This window comes from Balaenoptera borealis (genome assembly GCF_965194805.1).
Source record: "Balaenoptera borealis genome assembly, chromosome: 1".
Taxonomy (NCBI): Eukaryota; Metazoa; Chordata; class Mammalia; order Artiodactyla; family Balaenopteridae; genus Balaenoptera; species Balaenoptera borealis.
Genome location: NC_138860.1, coordinates 62,918,302 through 62,939,189, shown reverse-complemented (window position 1 = coordinate 62,939,189; position 20,888 = coordinate 62,918,302). Strand labels below are relative to the sequence as shown.

Genomic DNA, 20,888 nt, shown 5'->3' with positions numbered 1-20,888 from the left:
TGAAGATACTTCACCAAAGAAGGCACGTAAATACCCAATAAGCATATGAAAAGATGCTCAAAATTATTAGTCATCAGGAAAATGCAAAAGAAATATCACTACACACCCATTAGAATGGGCAAAATTAAAAAGACTATAATAATACCAAGTGTTGATGAGAATATAAAGCAACTACAGCTCTTTTATATTGCCTGTGGGGTTGCAAATTGGTACAGAGACTTTGGAAAACATCTTGGCAGTTTCTTATAAAGTTAAATATACATGTACCTTATGACTCAGCAGTTCTACTCTTAGAAATGAATGCATTTGTCCACACAAAGACCTGCGTATGACTGACTGTTCATAGCAGTTTTATTCGTAATCACCCCAAAGTGGAAACAGCCTAAACATTCATCAGCTGGTGAATAGATAACATGAATTTGGGCATATCTATATGATGGAATGCTACTCAGCCATAGAAAGAAATGTACTTCTGATACATTCAACGTCATGTATGAATTTCAGAAGCATTATGCTAAGTGAAAGAAGCCAAACATAAAAGACTGTATACTCTATGATTCAATTTATATGGCATTTTACAGTAGACAAAACTATAGGGACAGAAATTGTATCAGTGGTTGCCAGGGGATGGGGGCTGGGGGTGGGGATTGACAGCAAAGGACACAAGGAAACTTTTGGGGATGATGGAAGTATTCTGCATCTTAATTGTGGTAGCAGTTATATGACTATATAGTTGTCAAAACACATCAAACTGTACACTTTTAAATGGTGCACTTAACTGTGAATAAGCTGAATTATAAAAATGAGGTTGGAAAAAAGCCTATACCAGCAATTCCTTCCTGGCCTACAAGCTTTGTAAACAGTGGCAGGGCTGTTGTAGCTTCATCCTGACTCCTGCTCACTGAATTTTACTCTACTATTTCTAGATATGGCCCAGTCCAGCCTGAGGTTTCTGGAGTTGGGGTAACTTATGTGTAACCACCCCACCAAAAGGTACCCAAGCTATTTTTAGTGCTATATTATTTGAGAACGGGGCTACTTCAAGCCTAGAAATGAAGCAACCATCTGATAGTTGAGACTCACCTCTGCTTATCAACCAGTTTCAGTGGGAAGTTACAACCACTTAGGACTCTAATATGGTTGGTACAGTTTTGGGCTCCTCCAGATGGTCATATAAAAATTTTCTCAGTGTCAACGGCCAGAGAGATGAATTTTGTTGTCTTCATTGAAGCAGGATGATAGAGAGGAACTTACCCCAGGTGTAGGCCTGTGTAATTGCTCTTGTGCAGTTTTCAGGGCCAGTTAGTTCAGTTGGAGAAAGCATATTACTAATGAGGTCAAAGTTAGGGGTATATGACCCATTTAAATTACAAGAAAAAAGCACATAACCATAGACGTCATCTGTAACCTTGTCCTATAATCTCTCACCTGGGCTTCTGTTCACAGGAGGGGTTAACTGAGCAGTTATGATGCAGAGTCAGGGCAGCACATCCCAGTAGTGAATACTCAGAAGGGTGGGTTCTACTCAGAGGTTGTGAGTAAAACAGTGTAGCCTTGTGTTTGTGTAATAAGGAGATTTAATATTTTCTTTTAAAAAAAAAAATAGATTATACCCTCATGTCCCCAAATAAACTTTAGATGGATTTCAGTAATTAAATATTTTAAAAGACATAGAAGGAGCTAGCAGAATATTAAAAGGAATTTTATCCAAGTTAGAAATAAGTCAAAGCTTTCTCAGATTTGAAGCAACAGAAGATATTAGAAAGGAAAAAAACAAAAGTTCACCCTAATGATAATTTAAGACTTATGTACACTGAAAAATAAAAGGAAAAAAGCAGATTGGGAAAATTACTTGTATTAATACAACAGACAAAAAGACTTTATCTATAACATTTGATTGAGCTCTTTAAGGATAAGGATGAGAATGAGGATATCATTAATATACACATGGGTTACGGATGTAAGTTCAATTCACATGAAACGAAATACAGATAATAATTAACATGTGGGGAAAATTTGGCTTTAAGTAATAAGAGAAATATGAATTAAGGAAACAGCAAAGTACAATTTACTCCCTGAGTTAGCAAAACATTTTTAAAAACTGCTAATACAAATCATGTGGAGAACATGGTATAGTGAGAACCAGCATTATGTATGATGTGTACCAAAAGCCATGAAATTGTTTATGGTGTACACTTTATCCAGTTATAGAAAATCCTTTGTGAATTTATCTCAAAGAACTAATTACAAAGGTGGAAAAAAGAACTGTATGCACAAAGTTTTTCATTGTGGTGTTACCTGTTAGTGAAAACAAATGAAAAAGTGCCTAGCAATGAAGAAATTGTTAAATAAATTATGATAATATTGCCTTTCAGTCAGCCTTTGAAAATGATAATTACGATGATTGAAACAACATAGGGAAAAAAATTAAAACATAATGTTGGGCTTCCCTGGTGGCGCAGTGGTTGAGAATCTGCCTGCTAATGTAGGGGACACGGGTTCGAGCCCTGGTCTGGGAAGATCCCACATGCCGCGGAGCAACTAGGCCCATGAGCCACAACTACTGAGCCTGCGCGTCTGGAGCCTGTGCTCCGCAACAAGAGAGGCCGCGATAGTGAGAGGCCTGCGCACCGCGATGAAGAGTGGCCCCCGCTTGCCGCAACTAAGGAAAGCCCTAGCACAGAAACGAGACCCAACATAGTAATCAATCAATCAATAAATAAATCTTTAAAAAAAAAAAAAACATAATGTTAAGTGAGAAAAGCAGAGTATAAAATTATGTTACCATAATTACAGTTAAGGTTAAGAATGTAGATCTGAGGGAGGATGAAAACTTCTAGGGGTAATGGATAAATTTAGGGCATTGTATATGGTGATGGTATATATTCATGGGTGTTTACTTATCTTCAAACTCATCAAGATGTGTACATTATATGTGTACAACTTTTTTTGTATGTCAGTCATACCTCAATTAAATAAAAAAAGTTTACTCTTCGATTTTATGCCCTATGGTCCATTCCAATGTATTAATCATATTTTATAAAATTACTCTGGGGCTTCCCTGGTGGCGCAGTGGTTGAGAATCTGCCTGCCAATGCAGGGGACACAGGTTCGAGCCCTGGTCTGGGAGGATCCCACGTGCCGCGGAGCAACTGGGCCCGTGAGCCACAATTACTGAGCCTGTGCGTCTGGAGCATGTGCTCTGCAACAAGAGAGGCCGCGATAGTGAGAGGCCCGTGCACCGCGATGAAGAGTGGCCCCCGCTTGCCACAACTAGAGAAAGCCCTCGCACAGAAACGAAGACCCAACACAGCCATAAATAAATAAATAAACAAATACTAAAAAAAAAAAAAATTACTCTGATGTGTGGGATGTATGCCTTGTTAGTAAAGATTTGAAAATTGTAATTTGTGAGAAACATTTACAGATTAAATTTAGTGCAACAAATTAAAAACAGCATAAAAAATGTAGCTCTGTGTACGAAAACTTGAACAAGTAGGCAGAAGTGAAGCTATTAAGTTATTTAAACTGTAGGTGATTTACTTTTCCCCCTTAAAATAGTTTTAATAATCTTATATATTTTTTATAATATTGTGTTACAAGTTGGAGATATGATAGTGATAAGACAGGTATGGAATCTGCTGTTTTGAAACTTATAGTTTAAGTGGCATGTTTATGATACAGATTCTTAAAAATAAAGACTGATTTATTAAATGGCATGAGATGCATGTATTCAAACCATTTGAAAACCCAAAGACAATGGATTTCAGTTTTGTGTATTCAGGTCTTTTCCATAGACTTACATGTTTAACCTTAACTGTAATTATAGTGTATATAGCATCACACTCTGCTTTTCTCACTGGGTATTATGTTGTACCTTCTACAGTGACACATGGTCTTCGTAGTTCTTGAATACAGCCGTTTCCTTAAATTGTTTACTTGCAGCCATTCCAGATGTAATCTTAAATATTGTGGTGTATGTTTGTTCTTATTCTTCTGTTCCTTCTCTAACAGCCAGCCACCCCAACACGCACAATAGCAGCAACCCCAATTCAGACACTTCCACAGAGCCAGTCAACGCCAAAGCGAATTGATACTCCCAGCTTGGAGGAGCCCAGTGACCTTGAGGAGCTTGAGCAATTTGCCAAGACCTTCAAACAAAGACGAATCAAACTTGGATTCACTCAGGTAAGATGAACCCACCTTTAACTTAGGTTTCCCTCCTTGGCTGGGTCCAGATATTTGCTTTCCATGTCCAAAGAGACTTCGAAGGAACAATATATTTCTCAGCCTTCTTTTTCAGTTTTAGACTGTAACTTTTTGTTAGCCATTTTCTGCATTTGTAAGTTTAGACTTTCATAGTATGTATTCATTTATAAATTTATAATTTACTGTTAGGTTAAAATCGTTAAGATTTCTCTCAGAACATAGGCCTCTGAAATTAGAATTATACCAGTACATGGTGAGAATTTAAAAGATTATGTTGGAGGATGATATAAGTATACTGAGGGCTTTGTTATTTGAAAAACATGTGGTTCTAGACCTTCGTGCTACATATGTGTAAGATTGAGAGGAGTAAAGATTACAAGGTCTTTTATAGTAGCTGAAAGGGGAAATGTTTGAAAGACTTTTTTAAAACCATTTTTTGGAAGAGAGAAAGGGGTGGTGGAGACACACACACACACACACACACACACACACACACACACAAACACACAATAAGCCCGAACTGAGACTGATTAATCAAATGGGAATCTGTTGAAGATGAAAATTCCAAGTTAATTTTTTAAAATGTCACCTAGCAGAGGGCTTTTAAAGTATAATAAGCTTAATGGTTTAAACAGGTGTTGGGGTATATGGGTTTTTTCTCAAGCACTCCTACTGACTCACTCTTTAATTAACCTGTCACAAGTAATACTTTTTAAAGCAGGAAAAGAATTAAACTGAATGACATTTATGTAAAATGATACAGGATCATTAGGTGAAATAAAATTACTGAAGTATAGATTGGATTGGGCATTTTAATGGAATCAGGAGAAACATGATGGTTTTTTCCCAGAGAATATAATTACTGTTTGAAATTTAAGCCACCACTTAAATACTATACAAATTATTTTATGTTGAACGTACAGTAGTGCGCCGCCTCCTCACTAGTGAGCCTAGTGCGGTCACTGGGCTCCTCCAAAATGACATCCCTGTGTTTTTAAGAACAGGCTTTTATTCCTTGTATTTCTTTGGTAATTTATTTTTGCTCAAAGAAACTATTTATTGAGAACATAAAATTTTTTTTTTAATAGATGTAATTTTAGAGAAAATGCACTTATGTTTGTGAGGAGTCTCAGTTGTGAAGAAACAAATTACAATTCAGAAAGATTTTAGTACTTTTGAAACATCTAAACCATGTGGCTTGTTTTCAAAAAGAAAGCTAAAAGATACAACTAGATTGATAGGGGTAAATTAATAAGCTTAAATAAGTATAAGGTTGGCATGTTTAGCAATGCTTCAGCTCTTAGGCTATTAGCACAGCATACTCTTACGTTTCCTAGGAGATTGTTGCCTGAGTGATATGCCAGGGATGTTAAGACCTTTAAAAATCTTTAACTTTTACCCAGATAGTGGTTTGCCTTTTTGTGGCATTTGACCCAACATACTGCCAGGGTTGTTGCTCTTTCTCTCTCTCTCTCTCCTTTTTCTATAAAAGAGCTTCCCTATGGTCTGGTGTTCTGCTGTATGGTTTTATTCTATTACTTGGCACAGCTCTTCCTTATTTTTCAAAATGACTTTGACTTTAGCGGTGGCAACATTTCACAAACCTTGACTGTGTGGATTAAGGCACAAAATTACTGGTGCAGAATGGGAAGATCAACCTTTGTTTTTAAGTCAGATACCTCAACTATAGTTTTTTAAACATTGCTTTGTATCTAATTTATTTACACACACACACAGAGGGTAAGTTAGACATTCCAGTTATTAGTTGAAACAAACAAACAAACAAATCCCTATTCTCTGAGTAAATATACATGTTATTAGGTGTTTTAAACAGTAGTTGTTTTCTAACTTTATAATTGGTTATTAAGGATTACTGTAGATGTCATTACATAATTAGAAGGCATGCCATAGTCTAACACCATCCATCATATGTGATACATTATTTCCTAATCCCAGTCTTTGTTCCTTTTTTCCTTTGCTTTTTAAAATATGTATATGTAATATAGTTCAGATATAGTATAGTTCAGATTAGGGATATAATATAGTTCACATTAGGTATGAGTCAACTGCTTCAAACATTTACTTTTGTGAGGGGGAGAACCTAAGGTGGTTGTGAGTTACAAAAGCACTAAACCAAGCTTATATCAAATTAGTGAAAATTAGTATATTAACTGAGGTACCTGTTGCTTTTTAGTCAATGAAATCCTTTAAATGTGAAGTACAATTGTATTATAAATCTCAGTCAAGTGGATTTGTCATTTATTGCCATAGTTTTAGTTAGCTGATGGCATAGCTTTATTTCCAACCAACAACTGAAGGCATTGTTTCTTATTATGATGTGATTTTTGAATAGGTATTTCATTTTTTTAAATTGTCATTATTGTTACTTTTCATAGAAAGGTATTACAGAAGTTTGTGAAAAATTTTTAGTGAATTATGCAATTATAATGTCAGAAAACATTTATTACCGTCTGACTTCTACAGCAGGTCTTACATTCAAAGAGTTACAGGGTTTAGTTGGCCTTAGTTTTCTAGGAAGCTGTAATCTAAACAAATAAAGTGACCAAGACATGAATATATGTGACACACAAAGCATAGTTTAGTGCCTGACATGTAGTAGGCACCTAGTGAATATTTGTTGACTAAATGAAGTAAGCTTTAATAAATGTATAGAGATAACGCTATAGATAAAATCTATAAATATGTTTATAGATACATTTGTATATAGAGATAATGGATAACACTTATGCTCTACTCACGCCGTCCTGGTTCTTTGGGTTTTACTACAGTTGGAAGGAAGTCAATAAGCAGTCCACTTTTGCTCTACTTCTGTGAGATAGTGTATTTAGAACTGTCAATAAAACTTCCTGTGATGATGGAAATGTTCTGTGTTTGTGCCATCCAGTACAATAGCCACTATCCACATGTGGCTGTTGAGTACTTGAAAGGTGGCTAGTAGTGCTGAGGAGCTAAATTTTTAATTTATCTGATTTTGAATTAATTTAAATTTAAATAACCACATGTGGCTGGTGGTTATTTAAATTCCCATCTATCCTATGGGAAAGATTAGAATATAGATCAGTTGGAGTTCAGGTATTCTCAATGTCTCATTTTATCTTATAGTTCTAACATTTCTCCTCTGTTAAACTTTTTATCAGAAGTTGCTCACCAGTAAGAAATTGGAGTTTAAAAAGAAATGTTTTCTTTTCCGTGACTAACCCCTAACGCAGGTGCTAATAAACAATGTACTATCCAAAATATGGATTGTAGGGGAGAGAAATCAAAGGACTGGAATAATCCTAATTCAAAATGAGTTTTGTCAGGATAGTTGGGAGTTGGCTGTCTCTAGTGGAATTAGCTATGTAGTATTTTGGACCAGAAACGTTGCTTTTCTGCCCTGTCACTGAACTAACTGAAATGAGAGCGTGAATTATTTCCACCCCATGAGCTTCTATTATCTATATATACAATAACTATTCAGATATGCCTTTTTCAGCTTTAACAAGAGAGATTCAGCTGGAGGAAAAGCACTCTATACATTTCAAAGGTTATAGGCTTATAGAGAAAGATATTTTTTGTAATATATTCAGGGGATCATTGTTCTATTGCTGTAAGGTTACCAAGTTTCCAGTGCCCATAAAGGTTTGACTAAATGGGTCAAACCTCTCTACTGTGAATTTCTAGCTCTATAATGGTTACAAAAGTAGTCTTTTTAGAATACCTGGTTTTTGTAACAAACTTTGAAATCCAAACTAAGGGTGGAAAGGAGATTTTTTTCACTGCTTCCAGAAATACTTTACAGGAAAAAAATAAAAGAATGAGGCATTATTTCTAAATTTTAAAGTGATTTATGGGAAGTTTGGTTAGTTCAGAAATACCTAAGGTTATCCAGACAGTTACATCTATTAACCCTGTAGGTGATACAGGTTAACTGATTTTTAAAGATTACTTAGATCACTTTGGTTGCATCAATTAAGGGACTTGGTAGAATATCAGCACCACCTTTTGAGAGTTAGTAGAAACACTTGATATCTCAATTATTACATAGGTAGCAAGAAGAGATTCAAGATGGAGAGAATATGGAACAGTTTTGAATGTTGTCACAGTCAAGACCTAACAGAGCCCTCACTGGAATACTGTGCTCAGCTTAGGAATGGATGTTTTTGTAGGACCCAGTAAATGGAATGATTGCTGATTCTTTGTCTAGAACAGTTATTGGAGCAGCACCCTCGAGTGAAGACCATAACATTAGATGAATCTTTTCTCTCTCTCTTTCTCTCCCCTCTCCTGTTCTGTATTATTCTGCAGGGCGATGTTGGGCTCGCTATGGGTAAACTGTATGGAAATGACTTCAGCCAAACTACCATCTCTCGTTTTGAAGCCTTGAACCTCAGCTTTAAGAACATGTGCAAGTTAAAGCCACTTTTGGAGAAGTGGCTAAATGATGCAGGTGGGTGAATGTATAAAACATTTCCTCATTGTTCATTGAAATTGTATAGGAGGGATTGTCATATTAATTGGGGTTTATATTTCTTATTACATTATTGGTACTACAGAACCTTGAAGCTCACAATCTTTGGAGGATCAATATAAATTATGACTACATAAATCAGAGACCTAATTCATTTAAGTAGGCTAGTAATTACAAGGTACATAATCAGCAATAATTTTTAGCTTTGGAATATTTCTTGTATTTGAGCCCAGGGTGAGAGACAGTTGAAGGAAGTTGAAGAGGGGACCTAGAGAATATTAAATTTAGTGAATAAGTCAAAGACAAATACTATATGATATCACTTATGTGTGGAATCTAACAGATAATACAAATGAGTCTATATTCATTTAGAAACAGACTCAGACATAGAAAACAAACTTAACGGTTACCAAAATGGGAGAGGGAGGGAAGGACGTATTAGGAGTATGAGTTTAATAAATGCAAACTACTACTATACATAAAATAGATAAGCAACAAGGATCTGCTGTATTGCACAGGGAATTATATTCAGTATCTTATAATAGCCTATAATGGAATATAATCTGAAAAAATATATGTAACCGAATCACTTTGCTGTATACCTGAAACTAACACAATATTGTAAATCAACTATACTTCAATTTTTAAAAAATGACCACCAATTTCATACATAAATTGAGCTGTTAGTTTTAACTTATGTGTTTTGTGCTGAAGTTTCCCTTTGGAAATTTTGAATTTTGAGTCACGGAATCATAGACCATGAGAGCTGTAAGAAACCATAGAGATCCCCTAGACTATGGTTCTCATTGTAGATGTGAACAAAATTCAGGTCTTTGGAAAAGACAAACCTGTAACTCCCAACCTTGGACAGTCTGATTTCGTAGTTCTGGGTATGGCCTCAGCATCTGGAATCTTTCTGAGTTCCACAGGTGAGAACCGCTGGTCTGCCCCCTCTATCTCATTTTATATAGAGAGTGGAAAGAAACTCAGAGATGTCTGTGACATGCTCAGGGTCATTAAACTGTTAAATGACAGAACCTTGTTTAAACTTTAAATAGTTTAGAAATGTTTCATTATTTGTTTGCTTTGGGGGGAAGGGGAGGAATACCAGTGAAATAAAATGAGAGGTCATTTGCAAGATAAATGTTAAACATTTGATAATTTCCAAAAAGCTTTCTTCCTTTTATCCCTAGAGCTAATAAACAAATAAGCAAACAAAACCAAAACATAAGAGCAGAGCTCAGAAGAGGTAGAGCTGAGAGTAAGGATAGGAATAGTAAACTTCTGCTTTTTCAGAAACAAAGAATAGCAATGACAGTACAGTCAACCATCCTGAGACAAAGAATGCCAATAAGAACAGCAGAAAGGGGCTTCCCTGGTGGCGCGGTGGTTGAGAATCTGCCTGCCAGTGCAGGGGACACAGGTTCGAGCCCTGGTCTGGGAAGATCCCACATGCTGCGGAGCAACTAGGCCCGTGAGCCACAACTACTGAGCCTGCGCGTCTGGAGCCTGTGCTCCACAACGGGAGAGGCCGCGATGGTGGGAAGCCCGCGCACCGCGATGAAGAGTGGCCCCTGCTTGCCACAACTAGAGAAAAGCCCTCGCACAGAAACGAAGACCCAACACAGCCAAAAATAAATAAATAAAAATTTAAAAAAAGAATACAAAAAAAAAAGAACAGCAGAAAGATCCATGGTAGTGAACAGTATTTTAATGTAGGTTATGAAAACCTTTCATACTTGCTTTTAGCCTAAAATACTTTGGTCAGTTTTGTTGTTGTTAATACATGTATTGTGTGCATGAATCATGCTCAGCTGATTTGATTTATGTGTTTTCTTTCTTACAGAGAACCTCTCATCTGATTCGGCTCTCTCCAGCCCAAGTGCCCTGAATTCTCCAGGGATGGGAATTGAGGGCTTGAACCGTAGGAGGAAGAAACGCACCAGCATAGAGACCAACATCCGTGTGGCCTTAGAGAAGAGTTTCTTGGAGGTTAGTGAGGTTTTTACTTTTCATATACATGGAGTTGTCTGTATAATACTATTGTTAAGTGCCCTAGACCAGGCATCCCCAGAGGTCCCTGGTTCCCTGTTAGGAGCCGGGCCGCACAGCAGGAGGTGAGTGGCGGGCGAGTGAGCAAAGCTTCACCTGCGGCTCCCCATAGTTTGCATTACCACCTGAGCCATCCACATACACACACCCACCCCCTCCACTCCCATCCGTGGAGAGATTGTCTTCCATGAAACTGGTCCCTGGTGCCATAAGGTTGGGGACCGCTGCCATAGACCATAAAATATGGACTTAAAAGCTTCAGCCCTAGTGGATGCTTATAAACATATTGGAGACAATGAGACCAAGTAAGTTACTGAACATAAGGAAACAAAACCAGAGTGCTTCAGGGTTCAGGAGAGACCAGGCTTAGAGCTCCATGTGAGCACTCAAAGTGAGAGAGGCAGGGAGCAGCTGCTGTAGGATACACAGGGATTCCACAGGTAGGGAGAGGTGGGAGGAAAGCGCTTCAAACAGAGGCATCCAGAGAGAAAAGCCATGACATGTGTCAGGGGAAACACAAGTAGTTTGGTTTGGCTAAACTGTAGTGTTTGGAACCAGAACACTGAAGGCCTTGATGAGATATAGAGTTCAAGTTATTTCAACAGGTATTTGGCATGTTTTTTTTGGTTTGTTTTTTTTTTCTGGTACCAGGGAATATCACAATCAAAGCTTCCAACAAAATTTTGACTTCTCTAATTCAGAAAAGCCTTGAGCACCATGGAAGGAGCACTGAAACAGGAGTCTTTATCTGCTCTGCCACTTATTAACTGTGTGATTGGTCAAGTTACGTGGTTTCCTAAGCTGAAGTCCCTTTATCTGTAAAATAACTGCCTTTCCTGCCCCACAGGCTTATGGCCTGCCTCACATTGTCCAAGTGAGATTATATGCATGAAGCACTGGGGAAGTTCTTAAATTCCCACTAATAAATAAGGTATTGGTTTCATTCACGATTAATTGCCCTTAAAATAAAAAGTATATAAATATTCAAGAATAACTTATTCTAAGTTAATATGACTACATTTAATAATTACATGTTCATTAGAATGTCTGTCTATAGAAGTTCTTTGTTAAAAGTGGAATAATATGGCCTTGTATATCCCAATTTCATTCTCTTATTGTTCCTCCTCCCCGTTTGTTTATTCATTTAATGACATGGTTATGTCAGTAGTTCAAAAAGTTTTTCCAAAAGGTGATTTTTTTTCTTCCTCTTCAGAATCAAAAGCCTACCTCGGAAGAGATCACCATGATTGCTGATCAACTTAATATGGAAAAGGAGGTGATACGTGTTTGGTTTTGTAACCGCCGCCAGAAAGAAAAAAGAATCAACCCACCGAGCAGTGGTGGGACCAGCAGCTCACCTATCAAAGCAATTTTCCCCAGCCCGACCTCACTGGTAAGGATGAAAAATAGGGAGGCGTGCTCAAGGGTTAATTTTTACAATTTTACAAATACCCTATCAAATGAATTTATTTCATTATAGGAATTTATTGTATATATTCATGTTGAATAAAGATATATAAATTTATATTTTAAATGTTACAAAAGTAATTAAATGTCTTGTTGTTATTAACCCAAGAACTTACTGATCTTTCTTTTTTAAAGCAAACAGTTTTAATCCTTTCCTATTTCTCTGCAGTTCCATTATTCTCTTCTCTGATGTAGTTTATTAGGTTACTCTGTAACTGGGAGTAAATTTGTGGCTAATTCCAGTTATATAAAAAAATCTTTAGTTGCACTTATTCATGTTGGGTTCTAAAGCTCAATTTATTAAACTTACACATATATGATTAAGTGACAATAAATTCCCAGATAACCTTTAGCTCTGAACTTGTATTAAAACAATTGTCTCAGATTTTCACAAACATGTGGGCCTTTTATTTATAACCTCACTGAGTAACCTCTACTGTTAACATTAGAATAGTATTCCTAGACAGAAGGGACATATAGTGGTCATGTGACTGCCTTGATCTTTAGGACAACTGTAAATGTGGTGCCACATTTCCAACCAGGATTCCAAAGATAGGAATATTGTTGAGTTTGCATTTCTGATACTTTCTTGTTAATTTATTTTTAATTTATTTGAATATTATTCTATACCGGCAGGCTTTTCAAACTAAGGTCATCATTAATAGCACTTACTAGTTTGTTAAATGAAGGCTATGGTTGTTAAATGGTGAGGCTTTAATCATAAAGTTCATGAGATAGTAGTTACAAAAAAGATAGTCATTACGTACACTTTTATGTAGGTGACTATTTTGTGTTTTGGATTTATTTGTTCTAGAAGAAGGAGGGAAGGATAGAAGGAAGGCAGTGTTTCTTACAAAAATGTAGAAATATTTATCTTATTTCAAAAAGAAACTGTCAGTTTTAAAAAATTTGTTTTACATTCTTTCCTTAATATCATTTCATTAAAAACAAAACCAAGACAGTCTTGTCCCCACATAGTTGAAAATAGAAGCAATACAAGAACCCCAGATCCCATGATCCCCGTGAATAGTTTTCTTGTTTAGATTAAGTTTATAACTGGTATAATATTTCTGTCTTGCTCAACACTATTGAAATATGGAAATTTGTTTTTATTAGTTTCTTTTTAAAACTTGGGCAAAGCCATTAATAACATCAGTGAAAAACCATCTATTCAAAAGGAACCTTTCAACATAAGCCAGTTTTCTCAATTCCAGGATCAAAGAGTAATTAATAAAATCACTTCCTTTTAGGCCCTTTTATTTTGTTCTATTGTATCTGGAATTTTAAAAATTTTATAGGAAAAATAAATCTACAATATGGACTTAAATTTTTAAATTTTGATTTTTAAATGCTTCTGCATATTTTCACTTCTGACCTCTAGGTGGCAACCACGCCAAGCCTTGTGACAAGCAGCGCAGCAACTACCCTCACAGTCAATCCAGTCCTTCCTTTAACCAGTGCTGCGGTAACTAATCTCTCTGTTACAGGTAAGCAGCAGCCAGGCCGTGCAGCTGTTAGGCAAATGATAGGCCCATGCTAAGTTTCTGTGAGAATCTGCCATTAAATTGTAAATTAAGGTTTTAACTAAAAATATGTATTGCTTTTTTAAAAAAAGTTATATATGAAAACCTGAACTCTAAAAAAAAATCAGGCATAATACATTTTTCCAGAAAGAATACTTTCACATAAAGATTTCCTTATCTTTTTTCTTTCCCACATTAGTCTGTCTTCTGCGTTGCTTCCTGAGTTACTGTTTTCCTTTTTGGCCTCACTGCACGGCATGCAGGATCTTAGTTCCCCATCCAGGGACTGAACTCACGCCCCCTGCACTAGAAGCATGGAGTCTTAACCACTGGACCACGACGGAAGTCCCAGAGTTACTTTTTTTCAATTAACTCCTCCTCTCCTTAAAAACATTTAATAGCTGCAGCTTTTTGCACTCAGGAAGACGTCCAAATTTATCATGAATTCATAGTCTTTTCTCCATCCCATCCTCAACACACAAGAAGATTCCTCCTACCTTTGTAAACATGCCCATAGCGTAAAATGTTGTCCATCCCAGCCTCCACTTCTTTCTGTTAGTGATGAAACTACTCCAGCTTAGATATCAATTCTTCTTGGATATACTCTTTAGTTTCTTCAGGAAACTATTTATTTCCACCTGCCTATTATTATAAACAGTTATATTTTATACTTCTCTCTTTTCCAGTAGACCTCGTACTTCTCAAAAGATCTGAATATTCCTTTTGAAATATCAGTGCTTGGCACATTCACAATAAAATGAATAAATAAATGTTTTCCCTTTACGTGACACATTTTCCAAATACATCTAAAATAAATTAGTGTTGTCATCAGAAGTTTTCTAGTGATACATAAAGCAGAAGACATTCTGTAGTTATTCACCAGGTTGATATATGCTAGTAAATCATTGGATAGATTTGTGATCTTTCATAATCAAGCTTAAATTTAACCTAGAGTTGGGGAATTTGGTTTTTTTCACTCATATTTTAAGTGACCTAACCATGATGTAAAAATTGAATAAATGGCTTTATATAGTTATTAAATTTCTAAGTTATTAGAAAATTTCATAATATAGTTTGTTTATTCAGAACAGTACTTTTGACCTCTTTTGGGTCTTTGACCTCTTTGAAACTTTGGTGAAAGCTATAAACTTTTCCCCTCACAAAGTAGACATACCCACAATTTTTAGTAAGATTACAAGGAGGTTTAGAAATCACAAACCTCATCAGTCCCCACCTTACCAAGCCTTGCCATTTCTGGATGCCTTAGAGGCAAGTTAAAAACCTCTGTTCAAGAGTGTATAGTATTCAGCACCTCAGCTTAAAAAGCAAACTGTTGGTGATTGGTTGCCGCTGTGTTGGGCACCAGGAACATGAAATTCCTGTCTTTGAGGAACTTACTGTGTACCCTGACTGCCACTGGCTGGTAAATTGTGTACTTTACCTTCTAAACAAATTATAAGTCATATTACATTAGGTTTAAAGATACCCATCTTTTGCCAAAAAAAAAATTCCTAATGGTTCAGGCATTAAGAACAATAGCTTTGCAGATTTCTTAAAAAATGGCACAAATCTGAGGCAGAAGGTAATTTTAAGAAGATATACATACTCAAAACAAGCTAAAATGTTTTTTTATTTTTTGGTGATCTTAACTGACTAATCAAATTTTCTTAAACTCAATTACTTGGCCCATTTATTTAGATTTAATTATGACAGTTTTCTGAAATGTTAGTAACTTTTGGAATGAAATTTTTCTTTAATCATTAAAATATTTAACATAGGAAATTCAAATAGGAAAGACACAGTCACCACGAGTACTATTTTTATTTTGTCTTTATATCTGTTTTTATATGTATATAGATGTACAATTCTAATAGTATTTATAGTGTATCCTTTTTTTTTTAGCTTAACATCTAATAATAAATATCTTCCTCTGTTGTTATAGTTTTTACTTTTCTACTCTTGCCCTTGTATCAAATGGTTGTACTGTAATTTCATAACCATTTCCATATGCTACCATCATGGTTAAGTTCAACCGAGGGTGACCAACTTTTCCAGTTTGAGCCCTGCAAATATTACATCCCAGGAAACCTCTCAGTCTCTAAGCCACGTAACTGGTCTTGCTTGTTCGCTATTGTATTCCTCATGTCCAGCACACTACCTAGAGTGTAAGATACCCAGTAATTATTAAATGAATGAAGTTTTCACTGTTATAAATAATGCTATAATGAACACCTTCGTACATACAGCTTTTTCTTAAATTTTTTATTTCAACATAATTTCAGACTTACAGAAAAGTTATAAGAATAGTTCAGAGAAATCCGAAATCTCTTCCTCACATTCTCCAAATATTAAAATCTTACTATGTTTGCTTTCTCCTTTTCCTCTTTGTGTTTCTGTATGTGATTTTTTTCTGAACTGTTATAAGAGCAAGTTACAGATATGCCCTTTTCCCCTGAATACTTTACTCTATTTTTTAATAAACAAGAAATATAGGGGAAAAGGAAAAGTTCATCCTTACAGTTGAAAGCCAACTAATAAATGTGGAAGAAATGATGGAATTATATGAGAATCAGAATAATAACAGATCCAGGCTATCTGTATCAATATGGACTCAGAAATCATTCTGTATTCAGTAGGTTAGAATCCTACTATCACTTTTTATTGTAATATTCAGATTGTCCCAGATTTAGCCAATGGGAACTACTTCAGGGTGGCTCCTGTGCCCTTTTGACATGTCCCTAGCATTCTTTGAGTGCTTCCTTATTTTTTAGCACACAGGATGTTCAGCTTCATCTTAAAGTTTCTCTGCCTCTGGCCTAGAATCAGCCTCCTTAAAATCCATGAGTTCATACTGATATCTCCAATTCCAATCCAATATCCTATAGTTCGTTCTTTTCTATCCTAACCTCTTTCCATATTTTAACTCCCTTCTCGTGACAGTGGGTAACTTGGCTCCCATTATCAACAATAACAAGTTACTTAATTGCTCAATCCTATAGTGAAAAGAAAGTGGTTTCAAAATTGCTAACCCATGCCTCTGAAAAGAAAAGACCTACTAATTCAGTTCAGTTTAGAGTTCTCATCTTAAGCCTAAAGGCGTAAAGCCCAAATACTGTGTTCAAAAGTTATTTTGGTTAGTTCTTTTTATATTCTCTTCAGTGTAGTAACATTATTCATTTGAAATTCAGGTCAGTTTATTTGTTTTGTTTGTATTCAATGTTAGTGTTTTTCCTCCCATCCTTATGATTTTTTTAAGAACATGAGATATTAACATGGTTTTAAAAGGTAAGACTATACAAAAAGTTCTCCTCAGAAAAATGTCGTTCCCTTCTATCATAATTCTCTGTATCCTTTCCATCCCATTCCCATCTATGCCCTTCCAGTGTTTCTTTTGAACTATTGAGTAGAGATTTTTTTCTTTTTTAATTTACCCTTGTTTGTTACTTTAAAGGTATCATACTTAGGTGATCTTCTGCACTTCAGTTTTTTCACTTAACAAAATATCCTGACAATCACTCCACATTAGTTCATAGAAATCTTAATTATTCTGTTGCATTGTTGTAGACTACTCTATTATGTGGATGTACTACAGTTTATTTAACCCCATTCCTGTTGTATGGACATTGAGTTTATTTCCACTATTTTGTAATTATAGACTATGCTTCAGGAATAACCTTGTGGATATGTATTTTTGTACTGTTGGAAATGTGTCTTGAGGGTAAATTTCAAGAAGTAGAATTGCTGGGTCAAAAGGTACACACCTATGTGTTGTTGGATACTGTTGTTGTTTTGTTGGATACTATCAAATTGCCTTCCAAAAGGATTGTACTTATTTTTATTCCCACTAACAATACGTGAGAGGACCAGTTTCCCCATAGCCTCTGCAACAGAATGTTACATTTTTTAATTTTTACCAACCTGATATGTTAGAAATTGTATCTCAGTGTACTTTAAATTTCAGTTTTCTAATCGTGTGAAGTTGAACATCATTTCATATACTTAAGAGCTATTTTTCATCTTTTATAACAGTGAAATAGTTTTAGTTTCACCTTGATTGATAAATATTGCATAGACTAGAAACTCCAGCTGAGGGAAGTGGTAAGAGCAGACATTGTTGTCTTCTTTCGAAGCATATTAGTTTTCTGTTGGTGCGTAACAAATTACCACAAACTTAGTGGCCTAAACCAATACTCATTTACTATCCCACAGTTCTGTAGGTTGGAAGTTTAGGCATGGGTTAGAACTGGGTCCTCTGCTCAGGGACTTACCAGGCTGAAATCAAGATGTTGGCTGGGACTGTGACCTCATATGACACCCAAGATCTTCCAAGTTCATTCGTTGGCAGAATTCTGTTCCTTGTGGTTATAGGACTGAAGTCCCCATTTTTTTGGCTGGCTGTCAGCTAGATCACTCTCAGCTCCTACAGGCTAACCCCAAGTCCTAGCCTCATGACCTTCTCATGACATGGCAGCTTCTTCAAAGGCAACATGAGACTCTTTCTCCAGTCAGCTGCTATGGAGGGTCTTATGCAATATAAGGTAGTCAGTCCTCTCACCTTTGTCCTATGATATAACCCAATTAAAGGAGTGGCTACCACATCTCCCATCATATTCACAGATCTGCCTGTACTCAAGAGAAGGGGATTATACATCTGGATTTTGATGTCTTCCTTTAAAGAGTTTTTGAGTTTGCTTTGGCAGGCAGATAGGTTACTACAGATCAGCTTGATCCTTTCAAGGCTTATTTTTTAAGCTTTATTAGATTGGCCCTAGAGTAGCCTTCACTAGTTTAAGGTGTGACCCTTCTGGGGTCTCTAATGAATGTCCAGATATTCAATAGTCTCTACTCTCTGTGTAGTTGGAACTGGACTATCTCCCTGTCCTGCATGAATTCCAAGGATCATTCAGTTTATAGCCTCCCTGCCTGGACTCATGGGGTTTCCCTGTGCATGTGCAATGTAGTATTCAACCAAAGATTCTAGGAAACCGCTATGCACATCTCTAGAGTTCTTTCTCTATTAGTTTTTTCCTTTCCAGTACTCTCTCCTGCAAATTCCAGCCATTTCAGCATCCAGCGACAGTCTTTGTCTCCTCAAATCATTGAAATTGCTGTGTTCTACTTAGTTTCCTCTTCTGGTGCAGCAGTTTACAAAGTGCTTCCAAATAAAGTCCAGGTGATTATAGGGCTCACATCATTTGTTTCCCTTTCTTCAGGGATCACAGCCCTGTGCTGCCTATTTTCTCATATCTAAAACATTTTCTCATATATTTCTCTATTCTTGTTATAGTGTAAGGGTAAGTTTGCTATCATTTACTCTTATGGTCAAAGGCAGAAGTCTCTAAAAATGTTAAATTAATAATCAGCACTTATAGGTATAGATGATCTTATTTGCAAAGCAGAACTAGAGACACAGACGTAGAGAACAAATGTATGGATACAAGGGAGAAGGAAGGGGGCGGTATGAATTGGGAGAGTGGGATTGACATATATACGCTATTGATACTATGTATAAAATAGGTAACTAATGAGAACCTACTGTATAGCACAGAGAACTCTACTCAATGCTCTATGGTGACCTAAATGAGAAGGAAATCCAAAAAGGAGGGGATATGTGTATACGTATAGCTGATTCACTTTGTTATACAGTGGAAACTAACACAACATTGTAAAGCAACTATACTCCAATAAAAATTTTTTAAATAAATTTAAAAAATAAATAAAATTATATACACACAAAAAGTAAGTTGCAAAATGAAAAATGTTTAGATCAGAAGCAAATAAGTTTCAACACTTGATAAATCTAAATTAAGAGAAAAAAATAATCAGCATTTATAATTGTAACAGACAAAGTCTAAGGTGACCCTCCCCCTCCATGGTGTCTACCTCCTAGTGTTCATGCCTTTGTGTAATCCTTTCCCCTTGAGTGTGGGCTGAGCCTTTGGTTTGCTTCTCATCAATAAAATGTGGCAAAGGTGATAGGATGTCACTCCATGATTATATTACATTTTGTAAGACTCCGTCTTGTTCCCAGACTTACTCTAGAGACCCTCCTCACCGGTTTGATGAAGTAGGAAATAAACAACCATGTTAGGAAGCTCACAAATCAGGGTACTGAGGATGACCTCTAGGCGCTGAGGGTGGCCTTCAGCCAACAGCCAAAAAGAAGCTGGGCACTTAGTCTAGAGCAGCAAGCAAATTCTGCCAAATGATTTCTGCCAGCAACCCAAGTGAGCCTGGCAACGTATTCTTTCCCATTCATGCTTCCAGAATGGAACAGTCTGGCTGACCCCTTGATTGTGGCCTTGCAGAGGACCAGCTAGACTGTGCCTGCACACCTGACCCACAGAAACTGTGAGATAGTAAATGTGTGGGGGTTTTTTTTTCCTTTTTATTTATTTATTTATTTTATTTATTTTTTTATTTTTTTTTTATTTTTTAAATAGATCTTTATTGGAGTGTAATTGCTTCACAATACTGTGTTAGTTTCTGTTGTACAACAAAGTTGAATCAGTTGTTTTATGCTGCTAAGTTTGTAGTACTTTGTTAAATAGCGATAGAAAATGAATACAATAATATTACATTTGTATAAATATCGTTCAGGGACAGCTCATATGATTAGGGTGAAAAATGTAATCTTATGACACTTAAACCTTGCTCCTTGAAAGAGAAGGTTACAAGAGTCAGTGTCAAATGGATTTTCTTTTCTTCCTCTTGTCAGCAGTTGCTGAAAATCATGCCTCATTTTAATGTTTTTTCCTATTTGGACCATAACTTTCTTATTATAGCCTCTTTTCCTCTGACATTTCTATATTGCTTTTTTTTTTTCAGTTGACAGAAGTAGCATATTCTTTCACTCATATTATTTATGAAAGACATCCAGTATCTTAATCATACAGCTTATCTAATGCAATCTACTTTCTTCCTGAAGACTTTCTCCTTGGAATCCCTATGATTGCTTATTAACTTCTTTTCACTGTGTTCCTGAGTTAGATCCAATATTTCTGAGAGCCCATGTCTCCCTCTACCTTTTATTCCTTTTTGTTTTGCCTGGTGCACACTCTCAAGTAATTTTTTTCTTTATTTGGAAAGATTATATGGGAGGGAAAATTTCCAAGTACATGCATAACTGAGAAGTATTTTGCCCTCACAGTATTTGTAGTTTGTAC

The 20,888-nt window shown here is 36.1% G+C and overlaps 1 protein-coding gene across 7 annotated transcripts in view; it reads left to right on the top strand.

The window, feature by feature from the left end:
- POU2F1 (POU class 2 homeobox 1) overlaps positions 1-20,888 on the top strand; it is a 178,370-nt gene that overhangs the window by 137,343 nt on the left and 20,139 nt on the right. For all 7 annotated transcript variants that reach the window (XM_082360715.1, XM_082360712.1, XM_082360716.1 and 4 more), the window contains 5 exons: positions 4,015-4,188; positions 8,518-8,659; positions 10,527-10,672; positions 11,946-12,125; positions 13,581-13,686. In XM_082360715.1, coding sequence (XP_082216841.1) covers positions 4,015-4,188; positions 8,518-8,659; positions 10,527-10,672; positions 11,946-12,125; positions 13,581-13,686 — 748 coding nt within the window. The remainder of the gene's footprint in view (positions 1-4,014; positions 4,189-8,517; positions 8,660-10,526; positions 10,673-11,945; positions 12,126-13,580; positions 13,687-20,888) is intronic.